We start from the raw sequence: 20,573 nt of genomic DNA, 5'->3' as shown, positions 1-20,573 counted from the left end.
TCAGATATCCTCTGACAGCAAATTTTGGTCCAATCTGATTCTTGACTTGGCCAGCAGGGGGCTAAAACTGAAAACACAAAAAGTGTGATATCTCACTCATTAGTGATTCGTATCCAATAAAGTTGTTATGGTTGGTACTCCCAGCAAGGATATATTACATATTATACAGTTTTTTGATTTGACCTACTTTTCAAGGTCCATTGTCAATTAAGTTGTTACTTAAATACCGGTGAGCACAATGGCCACTGGCCTTTTCATTTAGAAGTGGCGACACAAGTGCACATTTCCATTGATTCGACACAGAACCTGATTGTAGCGACAGGTTAATCATCCTGGTGATGATTGCTAGGAGGGTTGCCGAGCATTGCTTCAGAAGCCACTTTGGAATAGGGTCAAGTTTGCACGATGCATTGAGAAGAACTTTTTGTTAGATTGGCCTCTTGATCACTCGACACATTTGAAAATGCTAGGTGTTTTCCTTGCGGCGGAGGAATGTTAATAGCAGGTGGTTCAACAGAAACTCCACACTCTGCAAATATTTAGCTCCTAAGTGAATTCATATATGGTCGTTCAAATGACTCTTGCTCTTATCATATGTCTTTGTACATCTTTAACCCGTTGGGGCTGGATCGTGCCGTAAGCCACGATGGCCAAGATTGAACCACTCTCATTGTATTGAATACACATTGAAGTGTCTCGTGTCAATCTTAGTATAGATGGCTCTGCTGCTGCTCTGGATACTTAGGAGGGCTGTGAAGCTCATATTGCTCAGTTTTTCACCAGTTTTTTTTCTGTGTGGTCTGCGAAAGTTGTGGAAACTTTTTTTCAGAAAATAAATTTCAGGCTCCAACGGGTTAAAAGTCACTTTTTTAGTATTTCAGCAAATATCGCAGAGGGAAATATTGCATGACGCAGCTTTAATGCATAATCTTTTATTCGACGGTAAACCTTGCAGCATTGCTAAAAAAATCATTATTTTGCTAATTTTTCTCCTGTTGTTAAGAAGCCTTCTAAACCGGAACCGTAGTATGTTTCATTCTATTGCATATATGTCTTTGTACCTTGTACACAGTATAAACTATTTCGTTGTATTGAACGGGAACTCCGAAAATGACATTTTCTTGTAGCAGTTTCAATAATGAGCGCCCTTAAACAAATATGTTTCTTCTGATAAAAGTGCTAAAAGAATATGTGAAATGAAAATGTGATGTACTTATCAACTCATTTTGCTTTTGCAGGGTTTCCATCAGTAGGCAAGTCCACTCTTCTTAGTAATCTTGCTGGGGTGTATTCTGAAGTAGCTGCTTACGAGTTTACCACCCTCACGACTGTGCCTGGTGTCATTAGATATAAAGGAGCAAAAATTCAGGTTAGTATTAAATAATGTTTAACTTTGTCTTTGTGTTCAACCCCTATGGTCAACTTACCAGTACAGTGCATCAAAGAGGAAGATCTTGAATGACGCAAATTTTTCTGATCGGGCGCTCAATGGCCGAGCAAACCACACATGATCAACTCAAAACTGTGGATAATCGTGGGATGGGAAATCTACTTTTATTTCAGGACCAATCAGAAGGCTTGTTACTGGTCACATATGTCTACACACAGAGTCATTTCGAGGAAAAACAAGCCAGCCAAAAAACAGCAAATTTCTTGAAATCTGCGCCAATTTTTCGCCAAACCATCACAATTTTTCGTAATCGACCACAATCTCCAGGAAAATTAAGTATTTCTGCCTCAAATCATCGTCCCAGCTGGAAAATTTGAACTAAAGGTAAACTCACACGAAGCATTTGAACACGGCAATGGATCCCTTTTGCACTGTGTAAACACAAAGGGGGTGGGGTGGGGGGAGTTCATTATTGAGGCCAACGGAACTTCACACATTCATTGAAAAGATTCAGCACAATTTGTTCATAAGCTCTGTTAAGGACTGGTTCAACCCAATTTGGTGAAAACAACCTTCGAATCGAGTCGACCTTCTTTTCGAAATATTGAAGCGACAATGCAGTGTCTCTGTAGAGATGTGCAGTAGCGGACTAAGAAAATCATACCCCTTGGTCCTTGCCTATTGTATTGGTTGTCCTTGATGTATAGCAGATTGCAATTACTGCATGGCTGTCCCGGCTAAGGCTGGACCATGTTCACTTGACTAGTTTGTCACAACCAGCCTACACTTCAAACACATTGATGTAAAGGTCAAGACTGTTTCTGGTTGTGACCATGCATCTACTCGGCTGGTTTGTCTCAACCTGCACTTCAAAGGATTTGATGTTAAGGTCCATACTGCCTAAATCATCCACCTCTAGTACCCCTAGATCAAATCCTAAACCAAAAGAGGAGACTGTAGACCCCAAATCTGTCAGGCTCTGACAGTAATGATGATGGAAAGTCTTCTGCTTGCCACTAAACCATCAGCTTCATCCGCTCAAACAAGTGTAGGACTTCTAAGTGGCCAAATGTGGCCTTGTAGGTCACATAGCAACCTTTTGTGAATCCTTTGCACCTAATCAGGGAAACAGTTGGTATCATCAACTGCAAACTTGGCAATCTCAAAACCAACAAAGTTGGGTAACAGGCGGCACGACCTACTATAACCAGTAGGGGATGAAGAATGCGATTAGTGTAAACCGCCAATGTCAGATATATCGTTTGTAGCCACCTTGTGGTATCTTGAAGAGATGAAATGATCTGTGATATAACTCACACATCATATTAAGTTTGGATGCGAAGTACTGGATAGGAACAATCCACTATGAAGTTGTTGTCATAATTGGAAGAGTATTGAAGCTTATGGATGCGAAGTACTGGATAGGAACCATCCACCCTCAAACTCTTTATCTTAACCCTTTCGCTGCGCCGCTCGAAATTATTTCAATATTGATTCCTTGCTGCCCCCAAAATACTGTAAAAGCCAATTTTAACATAGGTAACTTTGAGGCCAATATACAGCCTGAAGGAGCAGAGATAGAGCTTTGGACTATTGTAAAAGGTGGTTGGGGACAGCATGGACTTTCAAATTATGCATTTCTTGATTACCTGAAATTATGTTAATTAACGCTAATTAATATTAATCAACGAGGAAAAAAACAAGATTTTTCATCTTGACCCAGGCTATCACTATCACCCCCTCGGACCCTGAATCATGCACACTATCATCCCCATGCAAGCTGTGTACATCGGCATTATGTTCAGAATCATAATCAGACTCGTCTTCTCACGCCTCGAATTCACTATTTCATCAATAATTGATTCTGCAGTTCGTCGAACACGTGACTGAGCCATTAAAATTTGTTTACAAAACTTTGGACTCAAAATATCGCCTAAACTTTGAATAAAAACACTGACGTTTTCACTCAGAAATCGGAAGTTCTAGCGGTAAACAACATGGCAGGACACCTAGCGACAAGTTTCTGTACTAATTTTCTAATGAAAATATCGTCTGATTCAGGTCTCTCCCAAGTCGCAGTTCTCTCCCAAGTCGCAGTTCTCCGTACATCCGCACAGATCGGAATTTTTTTTGGGTTGCAAAAGAGCGTTCATCCGCAGCGAAAGGGTTATATAGACAACTGTTGTGTACTGTAACTTGAATGAGTGTTAGTCATTCACCCTGTTTTATCTTGAGACTGAACTCAACTCATTGACTGCCTACTCCATACGTAAATGCTAAAACATCTCAATGGTCATGGGGGACGCCTTGTATACCATTGCGAAACTTTTACGTAAATGCAACCTTGTAGCATAAAACCTACCAACCTGGATGAGCAGATGCGCTTGCTGAAGACGATGTTCGAATATGAGACGCGAAACCAGAGTAGATGCCGACACGAGGATTGATGATACGGAAAATACGATGAGGAACGATATTACGAAGGAATGATTTGATATATTCGGGAATATCAGGATTTACGATTACGATGTACTGACAATGATAATTATGTGGTTGACTTACTTTGTGACTTTGTGATCTATGAGCAGTGTTGACGAAGTACCGAACTCTTTTGGACAATATTCTTTCGACTAGATGTGTGATGTTGAGGTGTGATTATTGATGGTGGTCTAGTGTTTTTAGCTACGCTGGCTTCCAGCGGAGCTTATTGTTTGTACTGGAGCTGGCCGAAAGTAGTTCCAGCAAAATAGTTGCATTTTCATCCGAATTTGCTGTAGCTGAGCCAGAAAATGTGCCAGGATACCAATATTTTGAACTCTTGTTTCAATATGATTCTAGCTATTCACAGCAGAAAGACAAAACGCCCCGTAATTGGCAGTAACTGGCAGATTTGGAAATTGTCGTCTGGTCAAAAGTGGCAAAACAGCCTTGATCCTACCTGTCTCTGTGATGTACTGAACTCGCTACACATAAGGCATTGCCCTAAGGAATTGCAGCCGAGGCTGATAAAGTGATGGCCATTTTGCGAATGTATATAGAGTGTGTACGTTCACTTCAAAACATATTTCCAATCTAAATTTTTCATAACGACCAGTTAGAAAGTGGTATTTCCCTATATTTTGATTCTCAATGTCAACATGTCGTTTTGTGGGGTTATTTTGTTTAATTCTTATTAGTATTGACGATAAAAGACACGTAGAGAAACCCAGATTCATGCGCTCAGTTCATCTCTGTACGGTAGACGTTTTGGCAGAAAACCAGGGTGAGTTTTCTCTGTATTTTCTCTTGAGTTGCTTGGTACAATTGGCCATGACAACTGTTATTTGAAAAATCATAGTATAGAATGACTCCCGTAGCTTGTTTACATAGGAAGTGTTACTGTTTTTGGCTTTCTGTCTCGTTAAATTTGCTCAGTCATTGAGTCGAAGTCGAAGATCAAAACACACATGAACGCCATAGTACATCATCGACGTAGTCAAAACAAACCCGAACGCTAGATGAACAAACATGGCGGACCGCTTCACAAGAAGTTGACGTTTTCTCATGTTTTTTGTCAAAATATAATGATATCGTACACCTTTGATAGTGACACTGGTCAGAGTACACAAAAAATAGCGACAAAGTAGTCTGCTGGAATTGCGAGGTATTTTTAACAAACAATAAAACTGCCATTCTCAGTCTATCCGTGAGGAGCTGCATGAACTGGGCCTACATTATTTACCATACATTACAGTTACATACCCGATACCGGTCATCCTAATTTGCGTCCAGTGGCGTCCAACGCGAAATAATAGGGTGTATACGGTTGAAAATGTTTTCAAGCTCGTAAAACACTTTCAATAAACAAGATTTAGAAGTTTGGTGGAGTTTGCAAACCTAGTTTTTGAATAATCATCACCAGAAAACGATCTTAGTATGCGTCCAGCAAAAGTATGTGACGCCATGTTTGTTTGTCCCGATTCCGCTTTTTCTATAAACCCAAGGAACGGCAGCTAAAACAAACATGGCGTCCAGTACTTTTGCTGGACCTATACTGAGATTGTTTTCTGGTGATGATTATTCAAAAACTGGGTTTGCAAACTCCACCAAACTTTTAGATCTTGTTTATTGAAAGTGTTTTAGGAGCTTGAAAACATTTTTAACCGTAACACCCTATAATTTCGAGTTGGATGGACGCCACTGGTCGCCACTGGACGCAAAATAGGATGACGCCCCCCCCCCCCCCCCCCCCCCCCGATACCGGTACATGAACAAATACAAAACACTGCAACATATGTGCAGGGAAGTAAAGCATGCATTGCAAGCCATGTGTCCAAACTCTACCAAGGTGAAGGTTAGTAAATAAGTGTGAACTTTTTCAAATTTGACTTTATTTTATCCCCCCCCCCCCCTCCCTACCAGTTCACTAGTTTTTCACAAAAGTTTTGATCTTGCTTAGTACATTTATGTTTTACCTTACCACCAACATGAACAGCAAGCCATACAGGGTTGTATATCCTCTCACGGTTTTCGTGTATCAGCACAGACTACTCATTGTTTTTGTAACATAATCAGGAATGTTAATAATAAATACAGTGGAACCTCCCTTAGCGGACACCTCTATTAAGGACAACCTCTCAATTAAGGACACTAGGTTTGGTCCCAAATTGGTTGTTTCCATTCAATTTGACCTCTCTAATCAGGACGCCTCTATTAAGGACAGCACTTGTCTGTCTGTCCCGAGGGTGTCCTTAATAGAGAGGTTCTACTGTATCTTATTTTGATGGTGTTTTTTTACAAAGTGCTATTTTTTCTCATGTTTACAGGATGATGCAGTCTATTATCTACGAGTAATACCGGTGGTCTCCACTGGCAAAGTGGTGTTGCTGTGCATGCTGTGGAACTGGTGACACGAAACCAATCAACCAGTCAGCCATGAGATTGACAGGATCGGGATAGAAGACGATATATCTTAACTGATTTGTCCTTCACGTTTTGGTCTTGTTTTACTGTATTATACAAGTTGATTTAATAAAGAAGCCTTGAAATTGAATAGGCATCTCTGAATTTTTATTTATTATAATATTAAAAAATAAAGCTTGCCTATTAAACCTAAACTCTTGAACATGCAACCTTTAACCCTTATACAAGTGTCATGCTTGACCTTAGGTCGAGTTAAAATTCCTACCCCTTTACTGTCGCGCTCGACCCTGGGTCGAGAGAGAGGGTAATGCCTCAGAAAATAAATTGTCCACGGCACAATTGGAGTCCTTTATGTTTAGTTTATCTGCCAGTGTAAAGACGGTCTGATCATTTGGTACCAGGAAACCAAATTGTTTCTACATGAAAATTTCCCGCAACTTGCAACTGAAAGTCAAGAACCTTTTCAGACGAGGTCAGGGAAGGGGTATGGTGATGTAAGAGGCGTCATCATGCCTCATGTCACAATCAAGTAAGAGACAGCATTGTCGCCTGAATGATATGAGACAAGAGGGTGAAGTCACAATCAAGTAAGTGACCACATTGTAGCCTGATCGATATAAGAGAAGAGCGTGATGTATGAGACGTTATCATGTCTGATGTCACAATCAAGTAAGACTTCGTTGTAGCCTGTTTGATATAAGAGAAGCAGGTGATGCAAGAGACGGCATCATGCCTCATGTCACAATCAAGTAAGAGACCGCATTGTAGCCTGATTTATATGAGAGTAGAGCTTGATGTTGGAGACGGCACCATGCCTCATGTGACAATCTAGAGACTGCATTGCAGCCTTATGGGAAGGAATAGGGCAGTGTCACAAGAACTAATCTAAACTCAACGTAATGAAGGAGAGATTTGCACTGACCTACTTTTATGACCTTCTGCCCTACTTTAAAACTGTTATAGCTAAAGTAGTCGTGTTTGGTATCGAACTTAAGATAATGAACAGTAGGTTTGTGCTAACCCAATTGCATTACCAACTGACCTAATTGGAGACGGTTATAGCGAAAGGTGTCATCCGTGTTTGATATGAAACTAAAAGTGTTTAAGAGTAGGTTTACCCTGATATACTTTTATTACTCACTAAACAACTTGAACACCGTTAGAGGAAGGCAGTCACTTTAATGGTATCAAACTAAAGGTATTTAAAAAAGAGCAGTTTTGCGCTGGCCTGCTTAAACACAGTTGGAGCAAAGGCAGTGAAGGTATTGAAGAGCGGATGTAACAAAAGAACCCCTCAACTACTTCATTCACTGCAGTTCAAATAAAACCTTCACAACTGTCATCCACCCTAGGGGCCAAATTCATTAGACATGTGTAACTTCTCCCTGATTAGTTATAGGGCCTATTCATATTCTGTGAAGATTTACATGAAGGACCTGAATCTGTCTATTCAGTAGTTAAACGCTGTTTTAAGCTGAACGGCCTTCATGAATTTGGCCCCATTTGTCTAAGCTTGATTCCATCTGGTCTGTCCACATCTCCCTATCTACCATAAACCTACATTCTGGTACTCGCATACTTGATCCATTTTCTTGTCATTCATCTCATTCCTTGCTATTAAATTCTGCCAGCGTAGCTCTTCAGGCCGCCAGGCCTCTAGTTTTTAGCTCACCTCTTAGCAGAGGTGAGCTTATCCCATACCGTGGCGTCCGTCGTCCGTCGTCGTCGTCGTCGTCGTCGTCGTCGTCGTCGTCGTCGTCGTCGTCGTCGTCGTCGTCGTCGTCGTCGTCCGTCGTCCGTTAGCAGGGCACGTTTCGTAACTGTTAGAGCTATTGAGTTGAAACTTGGTACACATGTACCCTTATGTAATGACACCTTGGAGACCAAGTTTCGGTCCGATTCGTTTCATGGTTTGGCCACCAGGGGGCCAAACGTTAAAAGTGAAAATATGCAATATATCCCTTAATAGTAGTCGGGAAATTTTGAAAAAAATATGGTAGGTACTTCTAGCAAAGGTGCATCATATATCCTCCGGGTTTTTGATTTGACCTCCTTTTCAAGGTCACAGAGGTCAAATGGTGTAAATTGGCCGTTAGGATGTAACGATGGCACGTTTCTAAACTGCAATGACTATTGATACCGAATTTGGTACACATTTACCCCTTAGTCAGGTGATCTCAGGGACCGAAGTTTGGTCCAATATGATTCACCACTTGACCACCAGGGGGCAAAAATCCAAAAACCTTAAAAATGTGATTATTCCTTAACTTCTTGCCCGATTGCCACCAATTTTATATCATGGGTACATCTAACCACCATACAGTATATGTCACACAGGTTTTTAATTTGACCTTCTTGTCAAGGTCACAGAGGTCAAATGGCGTAAATTCGCCGTCAGGCCGTAACTATGGCACGTTTCTTAACTGCAATGACTATTGATCACAAATTAAGTACACATGTACCCCTTGGTCAGATGATCTCAGGTACTGAAGTTTGGTGCGATCTGATTTGCCGTTTGGCCTCCAGGGAGGGGGCCAAATCCTAAATTCTTCAAAATGCCATTGTTCCTAGTAATGACTTGCCCGATTGGCACCAATTTTATATCATAGGTACATCTAGTTCTAACAACCATTCAATGTGTCACCCGGGTCTTCTTTGATTTGACCTACTTTTCAAGGTCACAGAGGTCGAATGTTATGTAAATTGGCCATTTTGGGGAAATTGTAATTGCTTGGACCTACATCAAACCTAACACTACATGACACAATACCATGCTCTTTATCCATCTTTCCTCCACATGAGGTGAGCACAATGGCCCTGGCCATTTCATATATTGTTTGTATTTGTTTTACAATTTGCATAATTGACTGAAATTTTATGTATTGATGGGGACATCAATTTTCGTTTGTGGGGGCAGTGTGACTATAGTAGGAATTGCCTTCTAAATCTCTGATATTATTTCTGTGTTCTTCTCTGGCCCTGGTAAACCCAGACACCCAGGATCATTAACCAGTGTGAGCTTAACATCTTCCTTCTTAATTGATCCTTTCCATTGTTTTATAATCTCCATCTGTTAAGCTGTTTGACCCCCTTTATGAACTTCCTGATAAGCAGCTGGTTACTAGGTCCCTGCCCTAGGCCCTGTCTGGTAATCTTGTATTGATACAGCTGTGTGCTGGTTGGTTGTTTCTTTAATCACCGAGTGCTAGTTGGCTCAGAGCCCGATATTTGGGCTGGGCTATTTACCCTTTAGGAGTGTGTAATTAAGTATAAAGGTTGATGTTTATATGTTTTGAGTAAGTCGCTTATAAGTGACTTGTTTTCGATAAAATTTTTATGGTAGGTACTCTTAGGAAGAATACATCACATGTCTTACGGGTTTTCAATTTGACCTACTTTTCAAGGTCGCAGAGGTCATATGGCGTAAATTGGCCGTTAGAGTGTAAACTATGGCACGTTTCTTAACCAGTAAAGCTATGAACTTGAAACTTGGTGCATATAACCCCCTACATCAGATAACCTTTGATGCCGAATTTTGGCCTGATCTGATTCTTTATTCGGCCACCAGGGGGCCATAATGGAAAAAGGAAGAAGTGCAATATCTTGCTTATTTGAGTGAATTGTTTTCGATAAAATTTTTATGGCAGGGACTTCTAGCAAGGATACACCACATGTCGTACGATTTTTGGATTTGACGTCCTTTTCTAGGTCATAGAGGTCAAATGGCGTAAATTGGCCATTAGAGTGTAACTATGGCACGTTTCTTAACTGCTAAAGCTATGAACTTGAAAGTTGGTACATGTAACCCCCTACATCAGATAATCTCTGACACCGAATTTTGGCCTGATCTGATTCTTGATTTGGCCACCAGGGGGTCAAAACTGAAAAAGTAGGACGTGCAATATCTCGCTTATTAATGACTTTTTTTCGATGAATTTTTTATTGCAGAGACTCTTAGCAATCACACGATATTGATCTTGTTGATGTCATAGACAATTATTGGTTGGATGATAAACTTATATATACTGCCCTGTCTTATTACTTGACATCAATACACATCTAAAAAAAGTCTTCATGCCTGATTGTGTTCACCATATTCACCTCTAAACTAAGCATGATCCTGCCTACTAAAAGATGTATACGGTGAGCACAATGGCCCCTGGCCGTTTCATTGATTCATGGATTGACTATGAATGGCGATAGCAGCCAGCCCGGGATAGCATGCTTGGCAATTGATGAAATGCAAATTGCGTTGCAATTATTTGTCGTATTTTGATAAAACCTTAGTCTTCATTAAGTTAATTAATTCCTTCGATCTCATTATTACTATTATTAATTGATTGACGATCGTGCAAAAACTATTACGTAGCAAGTCTGCGGGAATTTTGGGCTGCCAATCGAGCAGTATGTTCACAAAGCTACGTGTCTCCCACCCATCCTTTTGCCGTGAAATTAAAGGCTATTGAAGAAATGACCAATTAGATTATTAAGGTGTCAGTGTAATCTCATTCGTATTCTTATTCCCTGAGAATTTAGATTTGTAAGTGGCCTCTTGTTAGCTCACCTTTCTGAGAGGTGAGCTTTTGCTTTGGCGTGGCGTCTGTCGTCCGTCGTCGCCGTCGTCTGTTTAATAGCAGGGTACGTTTCGTAACTACTGGAGCTATTTACTTGAAACTTGGTACACATGTTTCCCAATGTAATGTCACCTGGGTGACCAAATTTCAGTCTGGTCTGATTCCTGATTGGCCACCAGGGGGCCAAAACTGAAAACATAAAAAGTGTGATATGTCTCTTATTAATTATCCGTTTTCAATAAAAAAGTTATGGTAGGTACTCCTAGCAAGGATACATCACATATCATACGGGTTTTTTTATTTGACCTACTTTTCAAGGTAACAGAGGTCAAATGGCGTAAATTGGCCGTTAGGATGTAACGATGGCACGTTTCTAAACTGCAATGACAATTGATCCCAAATTTGGTACACATGTAACCCTTAGGTGATCTTAGGGACCGAAGTTCGGTCCAATATGATTCACCACTTGACCACCAGGGGGCAAAATAAAAAAATCTTAAAAATGTGATTATTCCTTAACTTCATGCCCGATTGCCACCAATTTGATATCATGGGTACATATAACCACCAAGGATACATCACTTATCATACAGTTTTTTAATTTGACCTACTTTTCAAGGTCACAGAGGTCAAATGGCGTAAATTGGCCATGAGGCCGTAACTATGGCACGGTTCTTAACCGCAATGACTATTGATCACAAATCAAGTACACATGTTCCCCTTGGTCAGGTGATCTCAGGTACTGAAGTTTGGTGCGATCTGATTTGCCGTTTGGCCTCCAGGGAGGGGGCCAAATCCAAAATTCTTCAAAATGCTATTATTCCTTAATTACTTGCCCGATTGGCACCAATTTTATATTATAGATACATCTAATTCTAACAACCATTCAGTGTGTCACCCGGGGTCTTCTTTTATTTGGCCTACTTTTCAAGGTCACAGAGGTAAAATGTACTGTAAATTGGCCATTTTGAGGAAATTGTAATTGCTTGGACCTACATCAAACCTAACACTACATGACACAATACCATGCTCTTCATCCATCATTCCTCCACATGAGGTGAGCACAATGGCCCTGGCCGTTTCAATTTTTTTATTTGGCGGCATCATTCAAGATGGCTATCCAGCTGTCAATCATTGGCGCACAGACGCTGTTCATTAGTTCATTTTACCACATGAAGACCAAGAAAATCTACATATATATAGGGCCTACAGGCGAATGGCTTCAGTCTGTGTATATTTATCGCTGAAAAACTTCTTACTAAGACTGCCCATCATCGAAGATTTGCAGTATTTATGTTTTTACTGTTTTTGGAACGATCTCCGGTTTAACCCATCACACAGGCGAAAGTCCTATGAATATTTGTGTGAGAGCACATCGGGCAATGTTTGGTCTATGCAAAGAGTTCTCTCTGGTCTATGGGGTATTGATTTCATCCTATAAACCCAATGACAACATAAAAGAAAGCCACCATTGAGTTTATCATACTCTTTTTGAACGAATACCCTCATACTAGCCTGTTTTTAATGTTTATTTATTCCATAATCGTGTAATGAAATCTGCAAAGTTTCGCTAAAATCATTGCGCTGTGCTGACAGCATTTTGCTTCCGTGTTGTGTTGACGATAGGCAATCAAAAATCTGAGACATGACATAAATATTTGCGTATGTAAATCACGTGGTTAGAACATCTCCAGGCCACCTATATTTGTGTTCTTACATTAAATTAATGTAACAACAATTATTTATTTTAAATCTTTTGTGAAAAATTTCAACCAAATATCAGATTAACCAATTATGTAGCATAAATTGATAACCATATGTCTGTTCTGTTCATAATTGCGGCCTTGTTGAAATTCATTTTAATATGCATACTTTCAATGCTGCCATGTTTATTTTCTATATGTATTACTTCACTTGTACTGTAATTTAAATAACTCCAATCAATGTCAAATTTTCCATAACTCTAACCCTAACCTAGGACGCCTTCCATCCCATCAATAGTTCGCCACTATAGTATAAAGCTAATAGCAACAAATAAGGGCACCAAAAACCAGTCTAGAGCACCTCCGGCGTAGCTATCCAGGATAGTTCAAATTCTTCTCAGACATAAACAGCAACAAAAACGAGTTATGGAGTTTATCTGCGTTCCCAAGTGAATAATTCTGCCAGATTTCTTAATGAGCCATCCTATAAATAGCTCAATAACATTCCCAAACTTGGGGATGCTGTGTTGTTGTGGCATGGAGTCCTGGCATCAAACGATACGACGACCCATATTCGCCTAAAGGCTTGTTGTCTATAAAACCTAAAATGGACCAAATTTGTGGGGTCTATGTTGTTTTTGGCATTGATTTTGTTTTCCCACTTCATGAATTAGCTCAAATAACACTTTTTAGATGTGAGATTTGGCTTCTAAAATAAATATTACCGGTTTTCCCAAAAAATTAAAAAATTTGATTAATTTATTTTTCGGAATACAATAAACTCATTTATCATGGGCAAAAAGTATGCTTTTATACTTGAATATTGAAAACGTCAATGAAAAGACTTAATATATCAATTTTAATTGATGTTTGTCCTCCCAAGTAGGGCAATAGCCTGATCTACATCACAACTTTTGGTGAACCTGCCGCCTGTTGCTAGCCTGATTAGGTGATCTAGTTTTCAAACACATGATTGGCTATATCCTAAAAATGGATGGAGCAAATTGCATGGGGTTTCTGTATTGTATGAATTGTTAGGTGCACTTTTGAAATTGTCTTACAGCAGGCAATGGCAAAATACCTGGAGTCATGGCTATTAACTGGCCATAACTGGACATCTCCACCAACATATTGATTCCGCTTACAGGAACATTGGTTATGCCATCGCCGAGAAATCGGCTCTACAACATAACATCGTTGACAGATTTAAATGATCACTCCTAAGTGAATCAATATTTAGAGTTTTCAATGTCATATTATGTTTGTAAATGGTCTGCACTGTTTTTTAATGCTTCTTTGCCTTGACACTCTTCGTAATTTTGATGTAACTTAGGGTTATAAAAAACATTAAATTGTTATCGCGTATTTATTGGAGAGCAATACCAGCTATGCCATTTGCTATTTAGGCAGGGTGAGTTTTTTTCGTGAATGTAATTGCCCTCAAATTGGTGTTCAAACACTGCATCAGACAAAACTAACTTGTCTGATCAAGAGAATGGTTTTTAGAATATAAATGCGCTATTAGTTTGGGTGATTATGGGGAAAATGGCATCTTTTGAAGCAAACGTGTCGTGGTGTCGCACATTTTGTGGCAATCCCTCGACCTGGATCAATTTGAATATTCATCGGTGCAAAGCGCAGCTGTGTTAAAACTACCCAACGAATCTCTGGCTGTTGTTGAATATATCTGAAAAACAGAATGATGATAATTTATAGCAGAGTTCAGTTCATCTGAATTTATATGCGATATCTATCCCATATGACAACCCGGAATGCCATGCGTTCTGAACACCTGTGGTTATACATTACTCAAAATCCCTCATGGGATATTCCTCCACTGAAAATAATTGCTGAAACCTTGTTAAACCTGACTGGTAGTCAATTTCTAGTTCGTAATATAAAACTAATTTGATAAGAAATTCAATAATAATTTTTTAGCTCAGCTGACAAGCTGAGCTATTCATATGAGTAAATGGTAGAATGAATGTCCGTCTGTCTGTCTGTCTGTCTGTCCGTTAAACAGGCACGTTTCAAAACTATGGCGGATAGGCGATAGATTTTCCCTCTGAGGCGTTGAGACCCTTCAGGACTCCTGAATAGACCAAATGTGGGTCCGGCAGGATGAGCGGTTTGGCCACTAGGTGGCACCGAGCGAAATGTTCCAAAAACTTTTCCAGCAGCTGATTTCTCCTAATTCTTTAAGTTGGGGATCATGAATCAAATCTAATCTTATAGAGCAAAGCTTTCTCTTTCATTATCAATAGGCGTGGTTCATGAATTTCTCACCAGGTGGTGTTACTGGCACAATTTAGTGAGCACCCCCAAGAAGAGCATTTTAAATTTCGCGCGAGTTATCCCACGTGCAGCGAACGTCACGTCTCGGAGTCTGCGCAGTTCAGACGTAAGGAGACCATGCTATGGAATAGATCGCGTTCTGTCAATTCGGAGGTAAGTTCTCATTAAATGCACAATTTCATAGGCGATAATATTTGGCTGCTTGTGTTATTGCATGTTGATGACATTAGGGAAGGCTTGGATTGTTTAATTGGATGTGATTAATTTGAAATATTTCGTCGACGATCGTTGAAAAAACGATCTGCGAAATGCAGCTTGGTCTGAGAAACGATGTCAAAGTCCGGCTTTAAATCATGGATTACTCAACAAATAACTCCTGTCACATAGCAGAACTAATGTGAATAAACAAGACAATAATAAAAATCGTTCTGATATCATCGGGTAAGGTTGCCAATGTACATAAACAGTGTAATTGAGGATCGACTCCGGCGATTTGAAATGTCAACAAACAATAAATGCGATAGCTGATACACACTGACACATGCACACTGTACATAGCACAATGCTTCAAACATGGCCGATTCATCACTCTTATCACAATGTATTCTCAATGAACTTCCTTGATCATTCGGCCCTAGCGCCTTATCAGTTGTTGTTGGCCTTGTATTGGATATAAAACTTGGCTAGCTTAGCTATCTATCAAAATTAAAATGTTATCTCCTCATCATGTTTTGCAGGAATGATCTGCACTACACTACTGGCATACTGCAGCTGCATTTGAACATATTTGGTGACCACATCACAGATGACCAAGACTAGATAGAGGATCGAGCTATGACTTTGCACATCCCATCGACTTCGGTGTTCACCAGTGCAATCATCAGAAGAGCCAGTCTATTTTAGTATTCAAGTATTTCATTCTGTAATACTCACCTCAAAATTGACTAAATAAAGAAAACCGCATGTGGCAGTTGGGTAAAAAAATCAAGTCTATCTGTTTAAAGTTTTTACTTGCTATCAACATTTCAATGGTGGCATTCTGCTAAGGTTTGTAAGAGTTTCACTTGACTTAAGCAGGGTGTACACTAGTAAAATATTAGCAACATTTTACCAACATTTTTACAACAATTTTGCAACAAGCCCTTCAAGGCCCTGTGTACACTAGCAACAAAATTGCAACAAATTAGCAACATTTTTACAAACTTTTTAGTGGGAACAAAGGGAAATAGGTATTTTGGAGGGAAAATGGATGATTCCAAGGAGAGAAGATGTGTTTTGAGTGCTTCATCAGCAATTTTAGCTGTCATTGTTGAGAGACGGAAGAGGCGGCGAAATAACCAAAGAGAATATGGACCAGGCCCTGGATCAAAATGAGGGTGGATCATGGGGCATACCACTGCCTGTTAAAGGAGTTGCGGCTGACTGACAAGCCGTCACACAAAAACTTCCTGCGAATGGATGAAACTTCTAGAAAAGGTTTCATCACCCTACGAAGCAAGACACTCACTTGGGAGTTGCTATACCTGCTTCTTGTTCAAGTCACATGACCTCAGGTAGATCACATGACGCAAATCCTATTTCTGATTGGCTGAAGAGTTTGCAACATTTTTACAACATGCAACAAAGAATTGCATTGCATTTAATTTGCAACAATTTTACAACAATTTTACAACAATTTTACAACAATTTTACAACATGTTTTAAATGTAAGATGCGTTTTGCTCTGTACACACTACGCAACATTTGTTGCAACTGGAAATGTTGTAAAAATGTTGCTAATATTTTACTAGTGTACACAGGCCTTTAGGCAATAATAGAATTGGGTAGAGCATTTTGTTAATGTTACCCTTTTAGTTAGGGAAACTGGTGCCTTCTGCATTAGGTGGACCCTACTTGCTCATCTGTCAGACCAGCCTCACACGTCGGCAGTAGAGTTTAAGGTCCAGTCTGCGAGATTTACCCATTTCTACCCAGCCAAAAGCGGGTGATTGGGCTAGTCTCTCCATGTGATTCAATTCGCATGGATTCTTGTGTCCTGTGCTGAAAGGCTCCCTCCACAAGGGCAGACTACATCCGGTGGCACTAAAATATGGAAGAAAGACAGAAGACGACCAATTTGCGAAAAGGATCATCATCATCATCATCATGGTGACAGCTGAGGATGAATCATGTTGCTGTGTGTAGAATTGATGGTCCAATATAGGTTAGGTTATCTGTTTGCGCACACATTGCAAGGGTGGAGCTTGCTTGAAGTAGATTGCGCCAGTCTACCGTAATTCACTGTTACACATCCAGAAGCTAATATCCTTAGGCTTTGAGTCCTTAGTTTAGTAGAGTTTGACGAGTAATGTAATATATACGAACAACGCAGCAACAACTCAGCTGAGCGCCGGGCCCTTGGGCCTCTTGTTTTGGTAAGATTCAGGTCCTGGGTACAGCCACTATTTCCAAGTTATCTGGCCAACTCAGTAATGTAATGCATGAGTCTGCCCCTGGTGGACTACTTCAACTCCGCCTAACTTGAAATATAGAACCAGTGCTATATGAACTGAAATATCCCCAAGTCCCAACCACATTTGATCAATCCAATTCAATTTTATATAGTATTTTCATCTCATTGTAATTGATTTTTCTAGTTGCTTGATCTTCCGGGTATTATTGAGGGAGCAAAGGATGGTAAAGGAAGAGGGAAACAGGTCATTGCGGGTATGTTGCACATATTTATATTCATAGTCATAGTTGCCAGGCTCAAAAACGTTTCTGTCGGCTTGCCTTCCTAACACTACTGCTTTTCAGCTCACCTGACAGGTGAGCTTATATAAACGATGTCATTGTCTGTCGTCTGTTGTTGTCTGTCGTTAACTTTTGACAAAATAGTTTCTTAACCCCTTGACCTAGAAAGATCATACTTGGTGTGTGGGTACCCCTAGGCAAGCAAGACCTTCTTTCAAAATGAAAAATGGCGCAATTTGACTGCTTGTCTGCCATATAGGTGGCCCTCTTGGAAGTTTCGTTTCGTAATCGCTGGTGTTATTAACTTTTAAACTCATGTTAACAGCTTATATTGACCCAGACGCTACTCATTGGGTAAACATCCACTAGAAATAGTTGCTTTAATTTTTGTAAACGTGTCACGAGTGCTCATATTGTCTCAAAAATGAATACAAACTGCTACCCAGAAGTATTAAGGTAGCAGGAAGGGTTGGGCGTTTGTGGTTTCTGAGTCTGAGGGGGTTGGTGTCTGTTGACTGTGCTTTAAGAGAGACTAGGCATGGCGCCAGTCTCTCTTTAAAGCACAGTCAACAGGCATTTGGGGGTAAGTACAGAATCAAGCCAGCTCAGAGAGCAATGATTGAACGATGCTGTGGACAAGTCCAAGGATACTGCATCAGTCACGACCAACTTCTCATCAGAAAGCGTCACCACTAGCATATTCAATGTTCAGTTCCAACCTGTACCAGTCCAATGCACGCCTGTCATGGTCAGCAGTGGTCAGCTTAGTGCGATATGGAACATTCTTCCGAAACTCAAGCGAGGGAAGTCTGCTCATTAGCATATCTCGCGCACTTCTCCTTCTGGTCAAACATCGTAGTGAAATCGTAATGGAAAACTTCTGGCTTTGCGCTAGACATTGAGACTAATAAGTGAAGAACTAATAGGTAAAGAACTTCTACTTGCGGGAGACTGTTGTGATAAAATTATCATTGCAGAGACTCCGGTGACGTACACATATATTTTTTACAATCAAAAATGCCCTCAAAAGACGACATGGAATGATTATTTTATTGATATTTCCTACTATATACCTTCCAATTATCACTTTATAAAAATAGATCGGCATTAGGTCGCATGCTTTTCTTTCCTGGTGACACTATAAAGCAAAATAGTTGCAACCCCGTAAATGCGCCATAAGTCCAATAATAAGTGACGGTGACCTGTTATAAATGTTTCGCCAGCTTCGCTTTTTTGCCGCTACGCGGCGCTTTGGGCCCTTGCGTCTAGTTACTCAGTACATCATATTCTATACTGTGCATTCCTTGCTTCAATTGTCCTTGTATCATATTTTTCAACATTTCTCTCCAATCGCATGCAGAGGATAAATACCTCTTTCAAGATAGCGTAATCACATGCAATTCCACAGGTACATCCCATTCATTTGAAATTTCGGCCAATGACAGTAGGTTTTACAAAATGTAAATGCGCTGTTTATTTTCAATAGTCACCGAATAGCTAAGACACATGTAAACCCGTTTTAATTGGCCAGAAAACATCTCTCAGCTTCTCCCACAAATAACGATTCACTTATTCCAATGTCAGTAACATGTGCACGCGAAAAACAATATGACCAACTCCACTTTTTCAAGACAAACCACACCATCCCACAACTATTGCATGATTAACCCCCAACAATGACAAGTTCTTCCTCAAACTCTCCCTTTCATATCAACAGGTTAGCACAATGGCCCTGGCCATCTCATTTATGATAATTTTATATGGACTCCAAGCAACAATACATCGCATGTCATACCTTCTTTGGTTCGACCTATTTACCTGTACATGTAGCATGTTTCATAACCCCTTGCCTCCCAAGAGGGGATGATATATTGTTCCTATATTTTGTCTCGCGTATACCTTGTAGGGACGATATATCGTCCTTATACTAATGCATTAATATAGAACTCACGGTACATGTTAGGCACTATTGTACGGTGTATTCGTGTCCCTGGTGATCTGCAGAAGACTAAATTTAGTTTCATTCATAGTTTGCATATGGCACTGCAGTTTGATTGGCGCTTGTGCAGCATCACAGTACACGAACTGATTAGCATATCAATTAATGTTATGTTGTATCATTCGATCAATCAGTAATAGACAAAAGCCAAAGGTTATCCATCAAGTTACGTTGATAATTTACAGGTTGTAACTGCATCAATTACAGTTCAATACATTTGTTCAAATCAGAAAAATCAATTAATTAGAGCAAAATCAATTAAAAAATATTGATTATTGATTACCTCTTACCAAATCGATACTTAGAAACAGCGCCAATTGATAGCCAAGGTAATCAGCTTTACAAAAATGTATGGTTTTATTAATCAAGGATACATAATGAGGAGCTACAATATTTAAAATTATTTTTTACGTTATTTTGCATCCAACTGCTAAAAAATCTTGGTACATAGTGTTACATTGGCCTCAGGAGTCAAAGGGTTAATCAGGATGAATTCCTAACCACCAAATTTCTATACGGTGGGCATCATGGACCTCGGCCGTTTCATTAAAAGATATCCCAATCTAATCCCTTGCCGGTATCAATTCCAAACAGCCCATCCAAAATCATCGAAAAAATAGAGTGAGGATCCGAATGGGCGTTGCTACAAGTTTGGGATATGTCTTCCAAGTTGAATCAAGAAGATATACTCTTTAAATAACTTTATTAAGTTCAAAAGCAACATATTCACAAAGTTCCATTGAGATGAAAATAAAGTTCAATTCTGCAGTTCCAATGCATTTTCCCTTATTCAACAGTTTTTTCCACACTAACTCCAGTTTTAAGCTCACCTCTAGGGAGCTTATACCTCGTCGTCATGCATTAGCGGGGCACGTTTTGTCACCGCTAGGGCTAGATGTCTAAAAATTGGTGTGATGGTAGCTTTGGGCAATTTGCCCAGACAAATTTTTCTTTTTCGCGATATGACGTACTTTCTG

General features: G+C 39.9%; 1 protein-coding gene across 2 annotated transcripts in view; it reads left to right on the top strand.

Moving 5' to 3' along the window:
* The window catches only part of LOC135482655 (developmentally-regulated GTP-binding protein 1), a 520,179-nt gene that overhangs the window by 47,908 nt on the left and 451,698 nt on the right, over positions 1–20,573 (top strand). For both annotated transcript variants that reach the window (XR_010446249.1, XM_064762906.1), the window contains exons 3-4: positions 1,239–1,369; positions 17,501–17,570. Coding sequence is in view for 1 of the 2 variants with exons in the window: in XM_064762906.1 (XP_064618976.1) it covers positions 1,239–1,369; positions 17,501–17,570 (201 nt within the window). In the remaining variant the exon portion in view is untranslated. The remainder of the gene's footprint in view (positions 1–1,238; positions 1,370–17,500; positions 17,571–20,573) is intronic.

Source organism: Lineus longissimus, chromosome 2 (genome assembly GCF_910592395.1).
Source record: "Lineus longissimus chromosome 2, tnLinLong1.2, whole genome shotgun sequence".
In the NCBI taxonomy this organism is placed as follows: domain Eukaryota; kingdom Metazoa; phylum Nemertea; class Pilidiophora; order Heteronemertea; family Lineidae; genus Lineus; species Lineus longissimus.
Note: the sequence above shows the minus strand (reverse complement) of the source record. Positions and strands in the feature narration are given on the sequence as shown.